The sequence below is a fragment of the Acanthopagrus latus genome, chromosome 12 (genome assembly GCF_904848185.1).
Source record: "Acanthopagrus latus isolate v.2019 chromosome 12, fAcaLat1.1, whole genome shotgun sequence".
NCBI lineage: Eukaryota > Metazoa > Chordata > Actinopteri > Spariformes > Sparidae > Acanthopagrus > Acanthopagrus latus.
Window position 1 is genome coordinate 3787618 of NC_051050.1, and position 24811 is coordinate 3812428.

Sequence of the window (24811 nt, forward strand, 5' to 3'; positions counted from 1 at the left end):
CAAACTTTGCCTTGTGTTTCCAGAGAGATGTGTTTGTGGGATGTGAATGATGGACGCTGTATTGAGTTCACCAAGCTGGCCTGTGCCCACACTGGTATACAGGTAAGACACACTCGCATGCCCGGATTTCACCAATAAAGCCTGGTACTTTAATGATGTCTTAGTGTCACTTAAGCACAACATTTTTAAGCCGATGGCTAATAGAGGATGTATGAAAAACTCACTTTCACTGGTTTACAATTACTGTGATACTATAGCTATTTCATATGTACAAGTCATGTCCTATTCACCACTCTGCTGCCCTCATTATCTATTTTTAACACAAATACATGTAAACATGTATATAGTGACTTTAGATTTTTCAGATTTAAAGAAATTCCAGGAAAGGGAAGTGTTTTGACCTCATGTGATCTCTAATCCTCTGTGGTTCTCCAGTTCTATCAGTTTACCATCGGCACTCAGAGGGAGGGACGTCTGCTTTGCAATGGCCATTACCCAGAAATCCTTGTGGTGGACGCCACCAGCCTGGAGGTCCTGTACTCATTGGTCTCCAAGATCTCGCCGGACTGGATCAGCTCCATGAGCATCATCCGATCCCACCGAACACAAGGTGAGAGGCACAGGGGGAGATTAAACAGATGAGATTTGTTTTTCTGGGTGAGATTGGTGGACTTTTTTTTTATTACATGTGCGAATAATTTTAATACAGTTGTAGCAGCTTTGTCTGTGATTTTTCATGGTACATTTTTTTATGTGAGCTGCCCCTTACAGAGAAAATTATATAATGTGAACTTTCACATTATGACATTTTCTCTTTAAGGGGTTGAACTTCAAGCAGGACATACCGCCTATGATGGCCCTTTTTCCAGACAGTGTCTATGTGGTAGGACCACCTTAGGTTCCAGGAGATTGTGGTTCCCAGAAACCTGAAGGTGTCCACAGTGCTGTTGAGGATTGTGAGGGGGGGAGTGTAGGGGGGCTTCTCCTGAAGTCCACTGTCATCTCCTCGGTCTTGAGTGTGCTCAGCTCCAGATAGTTCTGACCACACCAGAGGGCCAGCCGTTGGATCTCCCATCTGAATGCAGACTCATCTCTGTCCTGGATTGGACAGTGACCATGGTGTCAAATTCAGGAGTCCCATTCAATAGAGAGGGATTGTTAGCGTTGACATTGGCATATGATACACACCACTTGATCCAGATGCATCAAAGGGTGCTAATGTGTCTAATGACCAGTTGGTCATCCCAGGTTTTGGGAACGATGGACACAGTATGATGGTCATCTGTATATCTGTAACAATAGATCAATTTTGTTTAAGGCATTGTTCTTTGGAAACCAGCCAAGATGAAACCTTGTCTTTTATATTTTATATATAGTCCTGACTTTGCACTGTTGTTGGCCAGGGGCTACACACTGCTGCCCAAAGGCTGATGTCCAGTTAGGTCCCAAACACAGCAAAACACAAAGAAAGTTTAGGCAGAGTACAAGGTCTCTGGAGACAGAGATTTTTATAGGAGCCTGTTTGTTGTTCAGATTGTTTTAGTTTATATGCATGTATTTTATCTGCTAACAGTTTGTAGTATGGAGATGATGAAAGTATCATCTTTCAATAATGAATAATTTAAACACCGTTAGACTCTTAGCAGTTAGTTTCCCTTTTGTAAACGCAGCAATTGGTTAAAATTGGAATGTAAAGAATGCTACTTTTAGATTAACATGAACACACATGTTAGCATGCTATCACATGTAACGTACAAAGGAATATAAGAATGCTTGTATGATTAACTATGAGGGATTAACACTTGACTTGGTGTCTGTCTGTCTGTCTCTCTGTCTGTCTGTCTGTCTGTCTGTCTCTCTGTCTCTCTGTCTCTCTGTCTCTCTGTCTCTCTGTGTGTCTGTGTATAGAGGACACAGTGGTGGCAGTGTCAGTGACAGGGATTTTGAAAGTCTGGATCATCACAGCTGAGGTCAGCAAGATGCAGGTATACCGTCGTACAGATGCTATTTTATAACAAAAATTGCATCAGTCTTGCCTCTGACCTGTGTTTACTGCTGGACGTGTTTTGTAAATAAGAGCTGAAGTAAACACAAGCCTTTACAGTATTGCTCCGACTCTAATGAATCATTTGATATGTAGCTTACAATTATATGTGACCATCTGCAAAAAATACCCCAATAGAAGCCCAATAGCTAGAAATAAATCACAAAGAATACTAGTTGATATATCATTGTCTATTTCTTCAATCTTGAATATTGATATCAGTATTAGTTCAGGCTTTGATTTGTGTATGTGGCGGTTTGTTTTCAGGACCTGGATCCTGTGTTTGAAGAAGAGTCCAAACCTGTCTACTGTCAGGGCTGTCAGAGTATTTCCTTCTGTACCTTCACTCAGAGCAGCCTGCTGGTTGTCTGCTCCAAGTACTGGAGGGTAAGAACTTGTATTACCACTGAGTAGTACTATGCACTAAGTATTTGAGTAAAGTACTGCATTCCCTTGAAATTTTTGCCAGAGCCGATGGCGAAATGATTGAATATGTTCGTCTCTGTCAGGTTTTCGATGCAGGTGACTACTCGCTGCTCTGCTCGGTACCCAGTGACAACGACCAGGTCTGGACTGGAGGGGAGTTCATCGCTGCAGACAAGGTCATCATCTGGACCGAAGACGGCTACAGTTACATCTACAAGCTTCCCGCCAGGTAAAGTCACTGATCCCCCTTTCTCTTGTATCACTGATCATCTGATTGTGTGTGCACCACAGAAGAAGAGCAAATACTCATCTCACGCTCAAGAGATAGGACCTGTACAAGCAGAGACGTTAAAAGTCCTCCAGTGGTTATCGTGACTGTGTGTAAAATATGCTACACAAATACTGTACATTTAGACACGGTATGTATGTGTGTTCTGCAGCTGTTTGCGTGCGAGTGAACATTTCCGCAGTGATGTTGGGAAAACCAAAGAAGGTTCGATCCCTCCACTCGTCTACACCATTGCAAGCCACTCAGACAAACAGGTCAGTCCACCAAACTTCACTCTGTCCAGTTATCATTTTATTATAAATGCACATTATGATTTAATAGCAGAGAGACAGGAAGCTGGAACTAATTTTCAAAAAGTTCCAAGCCTTTTATTTACATTTCCACCTGACACATGACCAATATATTTTTTTGTTTTGGTTTATGAAAGAACAGGAAAAAGGAAAAGTTAGTAAAATTTTTGTGCCTGGCAAATTTATACATCAAATCCATTCAAACAGGTTGTTTTCTGGAGGGTCAGATAGATGTTAACTGTACACTCCTGCTGCGAACCAGACAAATGTGTATCATGTTGCCCAGTTTCTTTTAGACATTTCTTATTACGAATGTATAATATACCTACTTACTTTAGGCGTCCCTGTTTAGAATACATGTTTCCCTTCATTGATAGTCATATGCTGTTTCTGATCATTTAGCTGTTTGAGGTATATGTTTCCACAGATATAATGATTCTTGATGAGGGCCCTGTTGTTCAAACATGGCTTAAATAATTCAGTTAACGTCATGCTAGCTAATATGATCCTGTAAAATGCTGCCCTGCAGTAAGCAGTATTGAGGGACATGAATGGCTACATCTGTACAGCTAGCTTTGTGCAGTTTTCCTGTGGTGGTGTGTCGGCAGTCTAACTGTGTTTTATATTTAGTGATGGTGTTTGCTTTGGAACATCAAGGCTCAGGCACATGGATTAGATTTAGACATTTTAAGATTTAGAAGAAATGAGCAGTGAAGTGAAAGTGTGCTTCTTTAATTTCCATCTCAGAGAAACTTTACATTCCACACCTATTAATAGAAAGTGCACATATTTTGAGATAAAGTACAGCTCACAACATAGTAGCAGAGATGAAACTGAACTTGAGACACAACGTGGTGGAAAAAAAGGAAAGCAAATAGTTTAGAACAACCTTGATTCCTGGTAGGATTTTAATTTTTAACATCTGTAGAAAATCAAAAGTGTGTATGATTTAGGGGGACCTGTATAAATGGAATATGATATTCTCGATTATGTTTTCATTGGTGTATAATCACCAGGGTTGAGGTCTAGCTACTTTATGTAAACCAGGGGGGTTAAGTGCAATTGTCTGCCTTGGAAAACTGAAAACATTTTGAACTAACTGTTGTCAAGCTAAACACGTTTCAGTAGGGATGTAACGATGAATCGTGACGCGATTAAGAATCGGTAAAAATGCGTGACGATTTGCGCCGCGAATCAAGTCACGTGACACACGTCGCTACTTAGGTATGGGGCACAGAATGAGGGAAGACATGGCGACGGTAGGCAACAACTTTGAAATTGAGGATGCGGTTTTAAATCACCTGTGGCGGCATTTTGGATTCCCCATATACACAAATACAACCAGTGAGAAACGGACAGACAAAACCAAAACAGGATGTAAATATTGCAAGAGACTGCTAACATATACCGGCAACATGAGCAACTTGAGCAACATGCAGCAGGATATAAGCCGCCACCACAGTGAGAAACAAAGTAACGTTACGCCACCTCCTGAGTGAAAATTGCCGAAGGGGCAAACCACCCCGATGAGAGGCTTTGCATCTCCTCTCCCCATAACAACGCAAGAGCGCAAGAAATTACCGTCGTTGAAAATGAGGGCTTTCGGCTGTTGATGAACACGCTGGAGCCAAGATAGAGCCAGATATATATATATATATATATATATATATATATATGTATATATGTATATATGTATATATATATATATGTATATATATATATATATATATATATATATATATATATATATATATATATATATACCCTATATATATATATATATATATATATATATATATATACCCTATATATATATATATATATATATATATATACCCTATATATATACCCTATATATATATATATATATATATATATATATATACACAAGCCAGTCTTACTTTATTTGAAGAGATTTTCTGTTTTGATATTATTTTGATGTGGATTTGTTTTTAAAAATCCAGTTTTTCTTTGTTATTTAAGTTAATAACTACTTCAGTTGCACTTTTTTATAAGACAAAAATAGTGTGTAATAATTCTGTAAAGAAAGGACCTCTTTTTTTGGTCAAGATTTTATATTCTTTTGTTTTTGGAGGTACTGAATTACACCAGTTTACTTGTGAGATTGTTTACTTGTGAGAAGAAAGGATATATTTTTCATATTTTGTTGTTTAAGGTGACCATTTAAGTTGCACTTTTTATAAGAGGACACAATCTGTTTTACAGAGTTCCTGTAAAGAAAGCACCTCTAAGATTTTTTTTCTCCTAAAAATAAAAGATTATTTTATTTGGTCATAATTTGTCTGTAGCTCATTTTGATTAAAAATAAAATAAAATCGTATCGTGAACCATATCGAATCGTGAGTTGAGTGTATCGTTACATCCCTACGTTTCAGTAAAACTATTTTTGTAATATAAAAGTCTTTCCAAATGAACACAGTATTGTTCCTGTTTAAAAAATCGGGAAGCAGCGTGACCCCTTGTATCCAAAAACACCTTTGTGAAGACATGTCTACAGAATGAGCAGGTCCTCTGCAAGTTCTTTTGTTTGTTTCATTTTCTTGTGGCCGCGTTTTGTTGTTTGCAAACTGCAACCTCACCGTGACATGCCACTAAATCCTACAATCATAACATTTTACGTTTCACTATATGGAAACCTAAAGCAATGGAATAAAACTGTAAAATGGTTTCTTTTGTAAATTAAGTTCTGGATTTATTTACTAAATCATGTGAAATTAAATGGTGAGTATTACACGACTGTTGAAGTTTTGTTAGAATCAGCGCTGTGGAAAGATACATTATCCTGAATTTACCTAGTGAGCCATTAACGAGCAGGTAATTCATAAGCATCCAGCCTTTGTTTGATTATGTTGACTACTGAATAAAGCGCTGCTATTATTTAAAAAGCGTCTTTTATTTGAGAATTGAATCATGAGGATGAAATCTACAAGCTTAACATTTTTACTACCACCATTACTTACTAAAGTAGATCATCAGTACCTTCAGCTTTTAAATTGGATGGTGAATTGTCGTGCCTAATCCATGTGTGTGAGCCTGACCCTCTGTTTTGTTTTGTTCTGTTTAATTATGATTTCATTTTGGACCTTCAATATATTGTTGTTGTATGTGTATATATCATTTATTGTCTTGTAGATATTTATTTGTTGTCTGTGCATTTTGTTATTTTTTTTGTTTCTTTTATTGTTCTGTCCTCTGATGCTGCCATGCCCTCTCCCTCCTTTAACCTCCCCACTCCTCTAAGAAGGAAGGAGAAGGAGGTGAGGGGGAGGAGGTGGTTGTGGAGGTGATGTGCCTCCCTGCCCAAGGGTGCGACTTGAAGCTCTACACGGCAGAGCTGCTATACCACCACCGGCCTATAGAGGCGCCAGTAAGCCCCAGAAAATGCATACTGAAAAACCAAAGGCAGGACGAAGAAGGTTCACCCTCTTGGCTGAGCTGCAAAAGCTAAAATGGGAACAGTTACAGTGTTAAGAACAGCACCATTATGTAGTAACCTTCAGTTGAAATATGATATATGATAATCCTGGAATCCTGTGAATTTCAAACTCTTGCCATTTTGCTTGTTTCAAACAAAATCAAGACAAATGTTTACATGTAGGTATGCAAAATGGTTAACGTTCAACATCAAATGAAGGTAAAGTAAAACATTTACTATTTTAAAGGACCATACCAGTGATTGAGCATATTGTAACCATTTGACTACAAAATGTTTTTTTTTCTTTATTACTGCTGAATACCCAGTATTATAGTGTTCCTGCCCAGAAAAGAGACAGTGCATTGAGGATCATGTGAATTCAGCTGGTGGTTGTTGCAGCCAGATGTCAAAGCATCCTGGAATGCACTGAGAATTTTTACCTGGAAAAACCCCCCCAAAAAACATTCATTAAACATGTGCCCCAGCACATGTGTTTAAATGGCTTGCTTTTGATGTACAGTCTAATATCCAACAATATTCAGTTAACGGGATATAAAACAGTCGAAAAGCAGCAAATCCTCATGTAAGAGAACCTGGAACTAGAAGATCATTCATGACTTAATGATTAGCTGATCAGATTTTTGCTAGTCCAAGTGATTAGATCACTTTTAATGATTATTTCAGTCATCTAATCTAGTCGAACTAAGATAAGCTGTTGACTGTGATTGATTATCTGTCTACAGCAAGATTCAAGTTCTGTTTTAACAGAACTGAACTTAAACCATTGTTAAGGTCAAATTCATGAAAACAAAACAGTGGTATGGTCCTTTTTACGTCTGCTAGGTTTTAAATATACTTTTGAGACGAATAGGCTGAAAATTTGTCATTGTTTTTTGTTTCAAGAAAGAGTTACAGTCTATATGTCTTTGTATGAATTGTAACTTTGCAGCTCAGCCAGAGAGTAATGACCAGTGATAAGAGGAGAGGAGCAAACTGTGAGAACATCAGTGAAGTCACTGACATCCACTCAGTGGCTCACATTCACCTGCACTATGATGTAAAAACAGGAAGATGAAGTCAGTCATGTTGTTTTATTTGATCCTTTTTAAACCATTGTCTAAGTTGGTGTATTTCAGAAAACAAATAATAGTTAAATTCAAAATAACAGAGCAGCTAGTAGGTGTCATTTGTGTTTGCATATTTAACATCACGCCACATTGATTAACTAACGTCTCTGAAGGAATTCGTCTGTCTGCCATTTATTGCTTTAATTTCATACTTTGGAAAATGGTATAGTACAAAAATGGCAATTTTAAGTTTGAATGGCATCAATTAATAAGAAAAAAACAAGTAGTAAGATATAAGAAGAGATATAATGATATAATATTTATATGAATCTCCTGCAATTTTTACAAATAAGGCACTAACATCTGTCCCTCTGTTTTTATTATTTAAAAAGTCAGTCATCATTAGTTGTATAAAAGGAGCAAGACAGATCCTGACTTATCAGTGACCAGTGATCAGCCAGTGTCCCCATTCATCAAATATGTGGCCGATGCTCTGTAACACTGCCCGTTTTCTATAATTAAAAACCAAATATTACATTTTATAAAAATACAATACATATTTCAGGTGAGGAAGGGCACCTCCTCTTTTAAATGCTTGCCAATTATATTGAAAACTACTGTGGGCCGAGAATGGAGGTGAAAAATGTGAAAATTACACCATGTAACACATGTCGTATGTGTGAATATACACGCTAGACTTTAGACCCACTTAGAAAGTGTTGGAATAGAAATGTAAGCTGCTGAGTCGATGACGGTGAAAGTGAACTGTCTGTTTTGTTTGCTCCTCTCTTTGGTATACCTCCTGCCTGACTTGAGAGACTTAACTCATTCTGGTTCACCTGATTTCATGCTCTCCTCCCACTAAAATTAAAACTCCTCTTCCAAAAGCACCATCACCCTTCTCATCTGTCTTCATACTAATGAAGATGCATGCAAAGTCCCCAAGCTGCCTTTTGACTAAATGGTGACCTCCTGAGTTTATGACGAACCCAAGATGCACAACAGGAACAGGAAAGGACAGGACAGGAAAGGAAAAACATTACTTGGATTAAGTCTGGCCGCTTGTCTTCACAGACTACAAGATAAATACCTATCATTCATTTATTTTATCCACTGTATTGAAACACAAAAGTAAAATGCTATGATGATGCATACCAGGCATACCAGGAACAAGACAGCGTTGAAGGAGAACTGTGTAGAATTCAGATTATGCATAATTTAGATAATGATCACTCAGTATCAGGGAAGCAAATATTATATAGTTACATATATATTGCTTATATTTGTTTTTCATATATCGTATAAGATATGAATAACACAAGAGGAGATGGTGTTTCTGTGTGTGGTCATCAGACCTTGTTCACAAACTGTCTTTCTCTGCCTCTCTAAACATAGCACCTACTGATTTTGGATTTATTTTTTTACATCTTATATTGTGTGTGTGTGTGTGTGTGTATTATTGTGTGTTTTTAAAACAACATTTGGTGGTACTTTGCATACGTACTGATTGTCCACAGTGTTCAGATGAACTGAACTAACAGATTGTGGTACACACTCTACACCTCAGCCATTTCCCGCTTCAGTGACTAAATTTTGTAGTTGTCATGGTGACAGCAGCCCATCTTTCTTACACGCCAAACAGGTTCACTAGCTTTCATCCTGTCAAACATTATCACTGTGATGGATCATCAGAACCCTCTACCTGCCACAAGCTCCTGGAAATGACCTTATTCCTAATGAACACTTTGTTAAAGAAGTTGAAGATACTTGACCCAGTCTTTAGAAAATTGGCTCTTATATCTGTTCTAATAGAACAATAAAAAAAATAAGCATTTCATAAGCCGAGAACCTAGATTTGTCCAGAAATCGCTCAGACATCACAGTAAGGCTCCAGTTCAGGGTATTTGTCCTCAATCTTTTGGCTATAACCTGGAGAGGTGTGAAGCCATGGAGCTGTCAGGACATTGACTTCAGTTTATCAGTCCGTGTCACAGCATGACACTGCAAACTAACTGACTGCCTCTGCTGAGGTCCAGCTGCTGTTTGTTAATAAAGATCAGCAAAATATTGACAGGAAAAAAAAACACCCGCAAATGCAACTGATAAACTCATGAATTGTTTTTTAAGTATTGAACATGTTTCAGCAAATGGCAACTAAAGACAAGCATCCATGAGATTTGCAGGGCAGGGCCCACTGTCCTGCTGGAGATGGGCCCCTGCTACTCAGGAGTGTTGTTGCCATGATGCAACTGGGTCTGTAACAGCCTTAGGGGGTGGTGGTGCGTGTCAAAGAACAGCCATGTTAATGCTTAAGATTGAACATGATCAGTGTAATTCCCTTAACCTACTAAGTTATTTTTAATGTTGTAGTGATTGGTGTATGTACACTCATCACTGAAAGGAAAGGAACTACCTTCTTCTTTTAAAGTTATTAACTTCATACTGGGAACTTGTTCCTTTTATCTAATGATCTATTTTTAATTACTTTTAAAACATTGTATTCACGGTCTATAAAGCAAAGACTCGTTTTTGAGTAACCATGGTTGGAAACTCTAGTAACCACTGAGCAAAATGTACAGTTTTGTAATAAAATAAGTTCTGTTTTGGGGGTGCATTTTTCCTTTTAATGTTAAACAAATAAAACATTTATGCTGCCCTCCTGCCATTTCTACCATTATTCCCTAACAACTGCTGATAATGGTGCACTTTAATATGTCTTAAAATGAATTCCCGCTGTAGTTATATTTTCCGATAGAACTCAGTTTTGATTTAAAGTTTAAAATCCAAGAGTTGCAGGACATCAGATTGGGCACAGCTGAAACCAACTCTTGCACCCAATCAGTTCATGAAACCTTATGAGCTCTGCTGCCTTGTAAAACAGAGTCACACTTCAAGTCTTCCTCACATTTTCATGGCTGGTAAAGAGAGAAACATAAGGCCAAGGTTTTGTTTATTCTTAACTGACCCCATTTCACTTGGTCCTACCTTCACATTGGAGTCCTGGTGAGTTTGCTGCCTCATATTTAAACTCGTTAGGCTCTCATGTATCCAGAGTGATAGATCTGACACAACTGTCCATGTCTATGGCTCTTGATTTTGTCCATGATTTCCTTCAGTGGACAGGCGTTACATCTCACAGTGCTGCTCAACTTGAGTAAAGGCAAACTCACCCATCGGTACACAGTGTCGGCCACTGTGAAAGACACCCGATTCACTCCTCCTGATGACACCCGAGGGGCGAATATGATGAACGTCATGTGACTGATTAAGGATTTGTTTAGTTTTTGATTTAAAACAGATATTCCCGTGTGTAGCATAAAAATAATCACACCACTTCTTAGGGTCAAACCAGATTTTACAGAGATTGCAAACATACTTATGACATAGAAAGTGCTTCTTACTCTCTTTAAGTGATGGCAATTTATCTGATATTTCTAAGAATAACCCTCTATAAATCTGATAATAATAAATACATAATCAGGGAGAGACTCTATCTAATATTCTTGAAAAGTTTTCTTTAGTGTCAACAGTCACTCAGTGCCCTATGACATTTACCTGCACAGGATGGCAGCACATTCAAATTCATTTTTTAATTTTTTTTTTCTTTTTTTGGCCTTTCATGCCTTTATTGACAGAATAGCTGAAGAGGCGACAGGAAACAGGATGAGAGAGAGGGGGAGTGACACACAACCCCAGTTCAGGAGTCGAACCCGGGTCTGCTGCAGTGAGGAGAAAGCCTCTATACATGGGACGCCTGCTCTACCCACTGAGCTAAACACACCCCTCAAAATCTACTTTTTTATTTTCTGAACATAACTTAGTCCCCTGAGCATGATTGTTATAGAGCATTGAAACTGCAACATTACTAGTCGCGAGCTGAGGCTAGCAGCCCAGTCGAGGCCGTTGGCTCTAGTCGCCGTCTTTCACCAGCTCTGACAAAGGTGATGCTTTTTGTGCGCTGTGTGGAGCTGATGTTTGCTCAGCTGAACGCCACTGCTGATGGTGTCAGCTACCGCCTTCAGCACCTGGTCATGACCACACCTGCACCTCCCCTCTCCCAAGGCTTTTGGGCAGCAGCTGTATATCACCTGTTTCAGCATGATACTACACTATCTTTTACTCACTGTTGACGTAAGTTGAATTTCCGCCAGCAGGCATGTTTTTCAACATTAATTGAAACAGAGCAACTAATATTACTGTAGCGTGAGCAAGAAGTTAGTGGACAGCTGAGTGAGATGCCCTTTTGTGAGATGATTTACTCTCAAGGGGAAAGCAAATATCCTCATCACCTTTTTACATGGCTGCTGGCTATTACCTCCCTGGAGCCAGTGCTGTTGGAGTGGTTGGGAAGGAGGTGCAGTATCGGACCTTCTTTGAAATATTCGGTCAGCCATGCTTATGTTTAGATTTTAGTTCTTATGACGAAGAGAGTTAGAGGCCGTGTCAGTCACATGACCCTCATCCTATCTGTACCTGTAGTTTTCACCTCACCAGTCCCTTTGTGGCTACACAGGTTCTGGTGGTAGATGCGACAGTTTGGCTGTGTTCATTTGGATTTTTTTCAGTGGCCACATTTGTTTTTTTATTTTGCTGCTGCTGCACTTCATATGTTTCTATCAGCCCCTTAACCCGAATGAAAGCCCCTGTAAAACCCAAACAGCATGTTAGAGTCACTCAGTATTTACTGTCTAGTGATTTTTACACGTCCACAAGTCAGATGTCTAAGTGGGTTAGAGATGTGTGGTTCTGTTTTCATGTCGTTTGCCGTGTGTTGTTGCTGTTTTGAATGAAAGCAACCTGAGAACAAAGCCAAACATTTCAGCTCACATTGCCTTCGTGGCAGGAAAAAAAAACTTGTTGTTCAGAAGGACGTTAGTGCTCTGATGAATATTGGGCTGAAATTCATGTTTTCAGATGTTGACATGTTTTTTTTTCCCCCCACCATCCACCAGCTCCTGATCTGTCCTCCTGTGACTCGGTTCTTCTTCGGCCGACGGGAGCCCTTCCATAAGTTGCTGATTCAGGGAGACTCAGCAGGCAGACTGTCCCTGTGGAGCATCCCAGACGCCTCGCCTGTGCAGGCGCTGTCGACCCCTGCAGGTAAGGATGGCGTGTGGCTGATGTGACACAATCATTTACCGCATGAAAAGTTGCGACAGACAAAGCAAAAGCAGGAAACTGTGGAAGTCATTATGACAGAATAAATGATCAGGAGTTGAACCAAACAAGGAAGTTAATACAGGAAAGCAGAAAGCAGAATGCTAAGCACAACAAGTCATTATAAATAGATGAAATACCAGGTGTAAAAACAATAAAAAGATGATAAAAAGACAACATTATATTGGAGGAATAAGTTGCACATAAAAAGAACAACATCCTGATGGCCTCATATCATGACAATCATAAAATATTGATATATTTTCCACCCCAGGTATTAATTTGTACAGCATTTGCAAATGGAGATTTGCACAGTGAAGTTACAGGGTTCTCTCTTTCCCCTGGCAAATGATCGATTTTTGCAATGAACTGTTACATTTGTACAGTGTAAGAAATTGTTTTAAAAGTTTCCTACATGGTGTACAATAAAATCCTATTGATTTGTTCTACATTGTCCATGAAGTCCACATGCTTCACATAGTTGATAAATGGTCCACACATCATTTCATTGACTTCATAGTAAACATGATGATAAATGAACACATGTATTCTCAGATGACCTTTTGTTAGTGTGTTGAGGGTGTTTTTATGGATTAAATCCCTCGAGATGAGCAATGCTGGTGGTGAAACATGGAGGCTGAGTGACACCTAGTGGACAAAATGTGTTATGGTTTTTTAAAAAACTGTTTTTTTTACTACCAAACTTAACTGTTTTTATTAAGATAACAAAGGATGTGATTTTTCAGTGGGTTCAATTGGATTTAATCAAACTCAAAACATTTGACAACCTGAAACCACCACAACAGATGCATTTTAGAGGCTCCCACTGTGTAATATGGAATGATAATATGTGAAAGGGACATTCCTTTAATTTGATAACAGTTGCTCACCTTTTAGCATTGGACACATATCCGGGTTTTCCCCAGGAAGTAGTTGAGTTAAGATGATAAGCCACCCAGATCTTGACTATTTTATAAATCTACTTATCAGTCAGAAGATGTTGGCCACAATAATAGTCACTAAATATGGCATTTGCTGTGAAATCTCTGCACTTTTTCTCTGCTTTGAATTTAGTGTTTAATTTCATTGTCCAGTCTTTCTTTAAACACTTTTGCTAGGCTGGTCTTCGAACTAATAACTGCATCCCTGTCTGTCTCTGTCTCTGTGTCTGTGTGTGTGCAGAGCTGCAGGTGTCGTCCACCATCAGTCTCCAGGAGGCGTTTGATAAGTTGACCCCCGTGTCGGCAGGGATCATCGACCAGCTCAGTGTCCTGCCTGGAAAAGAAGAACCTATCAAGGTTTGAACCAAGACAGTGTTACACTTTGTTTATCTTCTTCTTCAATTCATAATTTTTAATTTCAGACGATGTTACACTCACTGCTTTAGTCCATGACCAAAATTAAATGTCAATCAAAATATTATGCATTTTAAAGAAGTTTGTAAAGTGTCTTCTTGTGTAATTAGCAGAGTCATGTATGTGGAATAGATGTTTCTTTTCCTGATTTTCATTAATAGTTTCTGTTCAGTTTTTCAGTTCATCTTTATTTCTGTATGTCTTTGTGCCTGTGTACTGCAAAATGAAAAAATAAATCAACTTATACTGTAATATACATAGTTCTAGTTCTAATTATGGTCTACCTAAGTTGAGCTAATTGGACAGTCACTAGTTGTTTGGTTCTTTGGTTGTTAGGTTCCTGACTCTGTGCATGTTTCCCTCAGGTGACAGCCAGCGTCTACATCCCCTCCCAGGGTCGCCTGGTGTGTGGGAGAGAAGATGGCAGCATCATCCTGGTTCCTGCCACTCAGACCGCCATCGTACAGCTTCTGCAAGGGGAGCACATGCTCAGGAGAGGTGAGAACAGAAAGGGACATATTAGTAAAACTAGAGCTGCCACTTAAAGTTTGGAAACTAAGAATCAGTGCCCAGCTGAGCTTGGTTCATTTAGTCTGGACTGAGGAGAAAAATATTCATTGCTTCCTTTTAGTTCTGCTCTTCTTTGACACAGAGTTATTATACACAGATGAAGGGCTGTAAACATGAGGCCACTCAGACTGACAGCTACCTAATTGATTGTGACAGTAGACAGTTGTGGTGATCTGCCCACACAGAGCAACCTGTCTGGTGACCGACTTTTTAACACTTCTGAAGCTTTCATTTACCGTCTCTGGTGTGATATGGAGCTCACCAAGAAATGACAGATCATCAGCTTTGTTCTTCCAGACTGCAACTCGATCCGTGTATCGTAAATAATGATGGAAAAGAGGAGACGGATGAAAAACATCCCACTGTAAAAGAAGGGAGGGATAGTGTGTGCGCACTGTATCACTCGTTAGTGTCAATGACAGGCGTGTAACATGAAAAACTCTTGACTTGGAAAGAAAAACAAGGAGTACCACACACTCTCCTTTACATGTACGAAATCTTTTCGCAGATGATGATGATGCTCATGTGTTCACCATGGTTACCAAATTGTAAATATGTACTTCTCTCAGGCCTCATTTGGACCAAATCAAAGGTGTTGTGGTGAAAACACAAGTCCCCCCCATTCATTTTGATGGGGAGGTTAGTGTGTTTACACTGCGGCGGTTCAGACATCAGTTAGGAGAAATACTCTGCTCTTGTGGATTTAGAAAGTCTCTCTGAAAGAGTTGTTGGTCTCAAACTTGGAGCCAAAAATCAGGTGGAGCTCATGGACCAAACGATGATACTCTGCCAGTTGTGTCCTCCCACAACAGTGTACAACCCTGCACTATTCAACACAGTGCCTGATTTGGTCTCAATGAGGGCAGCATTCCATAATAGATCAGCAAAATCAAAAAGTCAAGCAGTCTGTTTGCTTTTACACCATGAATAAACTGCACCAGAGTCTGACGTTCTTGCTCAGGTCACTTGCACTGAATTCAACTGACAGCTTTCACACTGACTCAAATGAACCAAAGCAAACCGCTTTGGTGTGAAAACCCCCTTGCAGGTAACACAGGAGACTGTGAGGTGGCTGCCCAGCTGGCTCACTGGACTGTAGTGTAACTGGGCAGAGATCATGAATAAGATGTCAGATAAAATGAAATAGGTCGGTGAAGTTCAATATCTAAAATAAACTGCATATATATATATATATATATATATATATATATATATATAACTCAGAAGAAGTAGTGACCACCTGCACAAAGCATGTCGGTACCATCTCTGTGCTTTGAAATTTAAATCTTCTATCTATAATTATACCTGTTTTAGTATTTATTGATCGTATCATCATTTTATAACACAGTAAATTTCAGTCAAAGACAGAAATCATATCTCCTGAGAGTGGAGTCACCATCCTGAGTCGACCATTCTGAACATTGTGTCTATCCATCCTGCAGGCTGGCCGCCCCATCGTACCCTGCGAGGCCACCGGAACAAGGTGACGTGCGTCCTGTATCCGTACCAGATCTCCCCTCGCTACGACCAGCGCTCGCTTGTGTCCGGAGGAGTGGACTTCTCCGTCATCGTCTGGGACATTTTCACCGGAGAGATGAAGCACATTTTCTGTGTTCACGGAGGAGAGATCACCCAGCTCATCGTCCCACCTGAAAACTGCAGTGTAAGAGCTCCGACATAAAACTTTTTTTTTTACCTTTTTGTGGTCACACACAGCCCACTACACGTTTTTTTTTTTCCTTTCTGTCTTTTCAGTTTATTTGTGTTTTTCTTCGCTTTGTTCAAGTAGTGCATTATGTGGCTGACATTAGATTAAAATGTTACGGGGGTGATGTCATTGTTGTTACTACGGAAATACGTTAATGACATTGTGTTGTTGTGTTCAGATGTTGAATGCACAGACGCACACGCAGCCAAATGAAAACATTATATTGTTTAACTGACATTAAGATCAAATGGTCAACTGTGTTGTTGCCATGGAAATCAGATGTCCGATGCTGTTGTGTTGTTGGAGCTTGACTATAATGACCTAATCTCACACACACACGCACACACACACACACAACCAACCCCGTAATTAAGACACTGGATGTTTTGCACCTGCTGTAATAATTTATATTATTTTTTAAAAAATATTTAAAAACTTATTTAGCTCTTTCTTTGAGGAGTTAGATCTGTATCCTTATACGACATAGTGCAACAGGTGGTTTACTGTGCATCTGCAGTAACTTCATTGTGTCTCAGTGTGTGGCTAAATACAATGATATCAGTGAACTTTGCCAGATTGACTTTTAACATTTTTAGCATTATGACATACGGCAAGAAAAATCACAAAAATTCAACTTTATAAGCAGGAATACTGCAGGAGAAACATATTTGAGAGCTGCTTATCTTTGAATAGCTTCTTACAGCGCTGCAGAATAGACCGCTCGGGGAACCCTTCAGTTTTGTATTGAGTTTCAGTGGAAGGCTCAGTCTTTTGGTTGCTTTTCACAAAGCTATGACTCTCATGTGTCAAGTGTCAATTTTTTTGTTCATTTTTAATTAAATTTGAAGTAAACTTAGAATTGATGATGCTGTATTATGTGGTTAACAAAATCTAACACTTCCCATATCCATTTCAAATTAAAAGCCTGGTGGACAAAGTTTCTTTATTTCGTAACAAAGCTTTTATTGTCGCTGCTTTTATTGTCGCTACTTTTATTTGACTTCTGGCTTTTGTTTGAAATCTGGTAGTCAACTACTGCTACAGTGCCGACTAATGGTTTTACTGATGAAGCCCCTAAACACTGGAAGACACCGAGGTCAGAAATTGTCAATTCTTGACAGCTACACCTAAACGATGTCCAGTCAATAATGAGATTCAGTTCAGTCCGGTCCTCCACTTATCTGTCAGCAATGTTCCATAGCTATAGTTCTTTGGATGATCATTGTCTCCTGCTGTTGTTCCTCTGCAGACTCGGGTGCAGCACTGTGTCTGCTCTGTGGCCAGCGACCACTCCGTGGGCCTGCTCAGCCTCAGGGAGAGGAAGTGCATCATGCTGGCATCCCGACACCTCTTCCCCATCCAGGTCATCAAGTGGCGTCCGGCAGATGACTACCTGGTGGTGGGATGCTCTGACGGCTCGGTGTACGTCTGGCAGATGGACACAGGTGAGAACTGAGTGACTAGAGTGTGTTTTCTTCTGCAGTTTCTCATTGGAGTTGGGTAAACGCTGAAATACTGGCATGAAGTAACGCGAGTGATCGAGCACAGTTTCTATGCTTTTTTGAACTGAAAAATAACCCAATGGTTCAAAGTTCAAATTTCAAAAAAAATTCGGCTAGGAGGTTCATTTGCTGTCAGAACTGCAGCTTTAACTTGAGAATGACTGCTGCTTTCAGCTCTCTCATCATGTCTTTGAAAACATGTAGCTGCTTTAAAGTTTAATGACCATGCGCGCATAAATGATCTCATCACATTTTATGTCAAAAATACAAATCTCCATTAAAACCAGTATGAATCCCATCAGGTTCAGTACTCTTTTGAATGCTGCAGCAACTCTCATTCTCTAATGCTTCAAAAGAACATTCAAGTCAACTAAATCTAATAATGATTATAATCTCAGTCTACTCAACTGGGTTAAAGTGTTAAAGGGCCGCTGTCTCACAGCTATTCAGAACTATTTCTGAAGTCTTATCATCTTAAAGATGTTTACAGATATGGTATGATTGTGTCTGTTTAGAGACCAAATCCAAAATCTGTTCTCACCACCTGTGTAAACTAATCGAGATGTAGGTAGGAGTAAACACGCTGTTGTTACAGTGGTGACATCTTACATGTTAACCTAAACACTACACTGTAATGTATATCAGAAGTTTTACTTTTTAACCACTTTAACCAAGAAATAGAGTTAGGGGTAAGGGTTGAGCAACACATCACCCAGAATATATCCCTGCTTGGTCTCTTGTGCTTCCATAAGCTGCTTCCATCATGCTGCTGCTGGACGCATATCCAATATGCTGCAGCTTTCTTTCTATGGTGGGATCTTTGTGTACAGAGTGTAGCTGTTTCATACTCTTCCCTGCTTGCCCGTTCATTACTTTCCACTCATAGTGCAGATACGTCCAAATACATTTAGTATTGATATCAGCGCAAAAACAGTCATCATTACAAAGCAGTCTGTAGCCTCCTACTCAGCCACCACCCATTGCAAAAACCATACAGAATCATTCACATGTGCGAACACATCGAACACTGACAGTCTCCTGTTGTGTGCTGCGTGTGTGAACAAACAAATGTGGACGACATCCTGATCTGATTCTGTGGATATTGTCCAGAGTTCATATGTTAGAGGGGCTCATGACGTCACAGTCTGCAGTCAGCATGTACAGTATGTGGCACAACATGGAGGTAACATCAGCTTGAATGACGACTAGCCACTTGAAACGAACAGGTGTGTGTGTGTGTGTGTGTGTCTGTGTGTGTGTGTCTGTGTGTCTGTGTGTCTGTGTGTCTGTGTGACCTGAATGAGCCGTAGTGTTGGGAGATTGCAGGGTAGCTAAGTGTGAAATTAAGAAAGGTGTGTGTGTACTCAGGCGTTGGACATGTAATAGGGCTATGGCTCACAGGCCCTTCATCACACGCACACACACACCCACACGCACACACACACAAAGACACACACACACCACTTCTTCTCTCACTCAATACCAGAGCCGATACTGATGTCAGCTCTGTCTGCGCCTAATGATGTCTCTCTAAACCCCTCTCTCTTTCTGTAAGGGTGGAGGATAGTTGCAGTCAGAGATGGAGAAGGCTCCATCTGTGATGTGAATGATATTCAAGAGACAAAAGATGATGATACTGAGCATGGCCGCAAACTTGAGTGGGAGATGGTGTGAAAGAGAAAGAGATTAGAAGATTGATATAAATAGGAGAGGACGAGGACAAGATGAGAATTTGATTGATAGGAACAGAGACAGACAGAGGGAGGCTGAGATGAAACTAGTCTGGTTACCCTCTGCTTACCCTGGTACACTACATGGGCAAAATTGTGTAGGCCAGTGGTTCTCAATCTTTTTTGAGCAGTGATTCCCCCCCCCAGAAAAATCAGGCTGGTGTCCGTGAGGGTAGAAGCCATGTATGCCATAATATGAATAAAACCATAACTCATAATAAGCATTATAGTCAGCAATGTTTCCAATCCCGTCCAGTCTAGATGCTTTAGCTGATCTTACTATTTTTGATCATGACAGCCAGCAATCAGATTTGAACCAACACAAGAGCGGCAGCATCATGCGCTCATGACATTGAAACAAGTATTTGTCGGTTTAGGTGATACTGTCTAGCCAAAACCAGAGGGGTAGATGACATATGAGATATCAGTGTCATTAGATCATATTCTAGCATATTTGTGGCAATTAAACTTAATCTGAAGCTACCTGGTATGGTGGCAACAGAGATAAAGATCAGGAGTTCACCAAAATCAGGTAATCAAGTAATTGAGCCCAGATTAGTTGGATCAAGGTTTTGTTTACCTGTCTGTGTATTTCAGGAGCCTTGGACCGTTGTGTGATGGGCATAACAGCAGTAGAGATCCTGAACGCCTGTGACGAGCTGGCTCCGGCCACTGTGGACGCTATGAGCCACTCAGCTGTGAACCTGAAGCAGGCAATGACTCGACGCAGCCTGGCGGCACTCAAGAACATGGCCCAGCACAAACTGCAGACGCTCGCCACCAACCTGCTGGCTGCAGACAATGCAGACAAGGTACAGATCAACTGCACACGGTCACTCTACAGCAGAAGAAAAATCATTATTGCTTATTTTTTGGTGGGCTCCTTGTGACAGCAGATAGATAAATATACTCATACAAACATACATAACCTTCTGTCTGTTGGCAGACTTTGTTTTCCTCTGTGGTTTCATATAACACTGATGCCAGATCACTGAAACTGTCCAATTAATTAGCTACCATATGACATCATACGTTCAGGTCTTTGACTGTATTTCATCAGGAGCAGAGCTTCAAGGAAAATGTTTTATTTGGTCTGGAAAATTTTGATGAAAACTTCCTTTGTCTCTTTCACCTGTATTTTATTCATTTGGTCCAGCCTCAGTTCAGTGTACCACAGTTCTGTCCTGACTGTAACTGTCAAATAATCCACAACATAGGCCTCTGTGAAAAAAGGATTTTCTCTTTTGTGCCATGTTAAAGTCTGACTGTCTGACCTAAACCAGCCATTTAAAAGAATGAACGCTGAAGAATCGTCCAGTTCTGTCAGACGCTGTCAGTCTTGTAATTCTGAGTTAGAATTGATTCAGATGATTCAGATCAGATTTCAGGTGTCTCTTCCTCCTCATGTTCTGTCTCCTCTGGCTCTTTGTGTCCTACTTCAAAAAAACAGACTCAAGCAATACCTTTACGCACACATGCACGGACACGCACACACGCACACACACACTGGTCAAAATGGTCACAATGGTCAGATAGCTGCCTACAGTCACAGACCAATTAAAACTCTGCAGGAGACGAATAAAAGGTCAGCTCTATAGCCAGTTGTGTGTGTGTGTGTGTGCTTGTGTGACCACTGGTGTCTCCTAGGGAAGGATGAACTATCTTAAATGTCAAAATGGTGTAAAAAAAAAAAAGTGCTGTGTTTCTTATCTCTGAGCTGGACTTTCCAGAGAGCACCTTAAGTGGTTAAAGGATAAATCTGCTCAAATTTAAAGACATGAAAAACCAAACCATATACTTTCTCATCAACTTTGAAAAAGAGTGATGGTGGCTGCACTCGGGAACAGTGTTGTGCAAGACAGTGTTGGCAATCGGAGCAGAGGAAAAGGGTGGCAGTAAAGTGGTCTACATTTCAGGTCACCCTTATGCCCATGAGACGCAGCTGAGCACACAAGGCTTCACCAAGGTGGTGCAGACAGCTGCATGGTTTAAAACAAGATCATATCTGTTTTTCTCCTGTGATTGTGCCCCATGCATCATTGTTCTCCAGTAGGTGTTGAAACAAAATGAACAAAGAGTAACACGTACTGGGAAATCGTTTCTGACATCGTGACTGACATTGTTAAGTCATAATGCATGTGTTTAGGCAATGTTAGCTCAAAGATGCCACTTCACACAATTGTTGAAGATTCAGGTCAACAACTTTATTGAGTAAATACTACCAACACTATTATTATTGCTTAACCCACTTAGCTAACGCTTTTAAAGCCTTCAGAGTGACGCCAGGACGCCGATATTATGATGCTTTGTTGCACCAGTTCAGCCAAGCACCACAAGTATCATCATTCCCCCAGAGTATCTTTCTTACTCACTGACTAGAGTTCTGCCCAGCAGTGATGTGGTGTGTGACTTTAATAGATGACCCAATTTTGGGACCCAAGTCTTTTTCTGACTTAATGCCAGTTGTGTTTCCCATGGGATAAGTTGCTGGGAAAATGTCTTTATATCCAGTGAGCTCATATTCATACAGTCTAAATTACATTAGCCGTAACTGTTGCACAGAATGATGTTCCGGGATTGGGGCTGTACCTCTAAAACACTGCAGTGCTGCAACTTGAACAGAGTCAGGGTTTTTCTTGACATGTTGACAACAGACGGACATGTTTGCACAGCCACACTTAAAACAACATTAAGCATTAAAAAAGAGTTTGTTTAGGATTTAATGTTGAAGCACATCTGATACATTTACACAGGAGACCTTTCAGTCGTGTATTTAGTTTAATGCGCAAGCAACATTACATTTCAGTCATACAGTACCCTGCATTTGAGAGCAGTCAAACAAATACAAGTTGTCACAATTCCCGTCATCACAAAAATGTCGTGTATTGATTAAATGTAATAAATCACCATTCACATGACTGTGGAATCTCCGGTTCCTTGATGTGAGCAGCTCGTCTGTGTTGACCCCTCATCGGTTCGCTTGTCAGACTCCGATGATCTGATCTGCCCTGACGGAGTAACCCCGCCCACCTGAGCCTCCCAGCCCAGAAAACAAATGCTCTGAATAATTTAGTGTCTGAACAGCGTTTAGTTCAGCTGCTCGTACAGTTTGACTTTTACAGTTCCACTTAGAAGCCATTTAGCCCAGCATTCACGATCTCCCCTCCTGTTTGTCCTTTTCTTCCCTTCCCTTGCAGCAAACGAACCTTTCTGCTACTTATTTTTCTCCTGTGTGTTTGTTTTATTGGAGGTGTCTCCCAGGTTCTTCCCGCCATAACCGCCCATAATCACAGCTCTTTTGTGAAAAGGCCAACAGCTGCAATTTTTTCTGCCCGTTCTATCAGAAATACATCACTGTTGTTCTCAGCGCTGCCTCCCACCTCTGTGTCATTTCTATCTCATATCCACTCAAATTATGGGTCAAATCCACCCACTCTGCCTGGTGTGTGTGAGAGTGTGTACTCCCCTGATGTGTGTAATGACAGATAATGACCGTGAAATGTCAGACTATCAGCCCAAACATTACACCCAGCAAGCTCCAAGCCCACTCTGTGTGCGTTTACAGCTGATGTTTGTTGTCGCTCATGTTTCTGTTTGTGTTTGTGAGGAAGTCGATGTATGACTTTGAGTTTGTCCCCTGGCCGGTTTGCTCAACCTGCTGATCTATAAATGTGTCCGCCGCCACGTAGAAATAAAACTACAGCTCAAAACAATTAGTGGATCAACAGAAAATTTATCTGCCACAATTCACTCAGCTGAATGCGATTTTTCTGTGTAAATTAAATAAAATCAAGCTAAAATGTAAAAGTATTTTTAGAGCTGCAATTATTACTCAGTTAGCTGCCAAATATTGAATTGATCACCAGCTATTTTGATAATTAATTGGTTTGAGTATTTTTTTTTTTTTAGATAAAAAAAAAATGGATCACAGACAGATTCTTAAGTGTATCATTTTCTGATTTATTTTCATCTCTATGATAGTAAACTGAATGTCTTTGGTTAAAAATGTCCATCAGTGTCTCCCAAAGCCCAAAGTCTTGTTTTGTCCACAACCCATTTTCTGTCGTTTTATAGACTAATCAATTACTCGAAAAAAAATGATCCACAGATTAATCGTCGATGAAAACAGTTGCTAGTCTCAGCCAATTCTTAAAGATAAAATGGCAGAGGTGTAGAGAAGAAAATGGCACATGAAAAATTAAGGCTAAAAAGAGTTTTTTTTTCTTTTCGAATTGACTTGAAATGACACACGGTTAAGCTGGTCTTAGCTCAAAATACATGTTTAATATTAATTAGGTTCACTGGCTTCAAGTCTATATATTCTTAGAGCAGCTCCATTCTTGAATATGTTAACCAAAAGTTTACATTTGCAACAATAAGAAACCTTTCATGACACATACTTTCCCCTCCATCCTCATTTTGACAACAGTGTCAACTATACCAAGTTCAGTACAGATACTAAAATAATAGTTTGTTCCTGTTGGGTGGATTGTTGTGAAATTTGGTGCAAACATTCATGGGATGGCTAGAGTAGCTATAGTCTCTTTTTAATCTTCATCGGTAGTTTCTTAAAACAGCTGGTCTCTATAGTTTCTAGTGAATGTTATCCAAACAGGAGGAAATGGTGCATTTGTTGGGGACTAGTGTTCAGGGTGGCAGGATGGCGTATGTGGGATTTAGTATAAGTTAACTAAACTGTGTGTTCATGTTAATGAAGGAACATGTAACTCAGTGCAACATTGTTGCTCACTGATGTGTTTTTACTTGCTTTTGGACAACAAGGGAAGAAGTAAAGGATTAGGGATTTTACTCTTGGATACTTGGTGTCTTCACTCATGTCAGATTTTTTTCCATGTTTTTCCCTGTGTCACTACAAATAACAGAATAACAGGTAATAAAAACATGCATTACAGTTTTAGGTTTTCAAAAGATCATCATTAAGGCCAAACCAATTCATTGGTACCTTCTTTTGCATGACTTGATTCCATGCCGTGCCTGTATACCAGCTGCCCTTAAGGTTCAGTCAAACAGGTGAAGTGTGCAGATACATCGGCATTTTATGGAGAGATGTCGAAAGAATTTTCCTCATGTTTGTGTTCGGTGTGTGCATCTGATATGTGTGTGTGCATTTGTGTGTGTGTGCTTGTGTGTTTTGGACTCCAGTGGTGTTTGCCAGAAGGGCCCTGCAGGACGATGACCTTTAGACCTACTGCCCAGGAGCTATAGGACACTGTGTG

The 24811-nt window shown here is 40.0% G+C and overlaps 1 protein-coding gene across 3 annotated transcripts in view; it reads left to right on the top strand.

Annotated features, from left to right (window-relative positions):
* Positions 1–24811, top strand: part of LOC119029835 (WD repeat-containing protein 7) — a 117473-nt gene that overhangs the window by 3094 nt on the left and 89568 nt on the right. For 2 of the 3 annotated variants that reach the window (XM_037116990.1, XM_037116988.1), the window contains exons 4-15: positions 24–102; positions 436–610; positions 1909–1985; positions 2312–2431; positions 2554–2699; positions 2911–3013; positions 12505–12652; positions 13892–14007; positions 14430–14562; positions 16077–16297; positions 17592–17787; positions 20172–20386. In XM_037116990.1, the coding sequence (XP_036972885.1) occupies positions 24–102; positions 436–610; positions 1909–1985; positions 2312–2431; positions 2554–2699; positions 2911–3013; positions 12505–12652; positions 13892–14007; positions 14430–14562; positions 16077–16297; positions 17592–17787; positions 20172–20386 (1729 nt within the window). The remainder of the gene's footprint in view (positions 1–23; positions 103–435; positions 611–1908; positions 1986–2311; positions 2432–2553; positions 2700–2910; positions 3014–12504; positions 12653–13891; positions 14008–14429; positions 14563–16076; positions 16298–17591; positions 17788–20171; positions 20387–24811) is intronic. The other variant, XM_037116989.1, reaches the window with a different exon arrangement.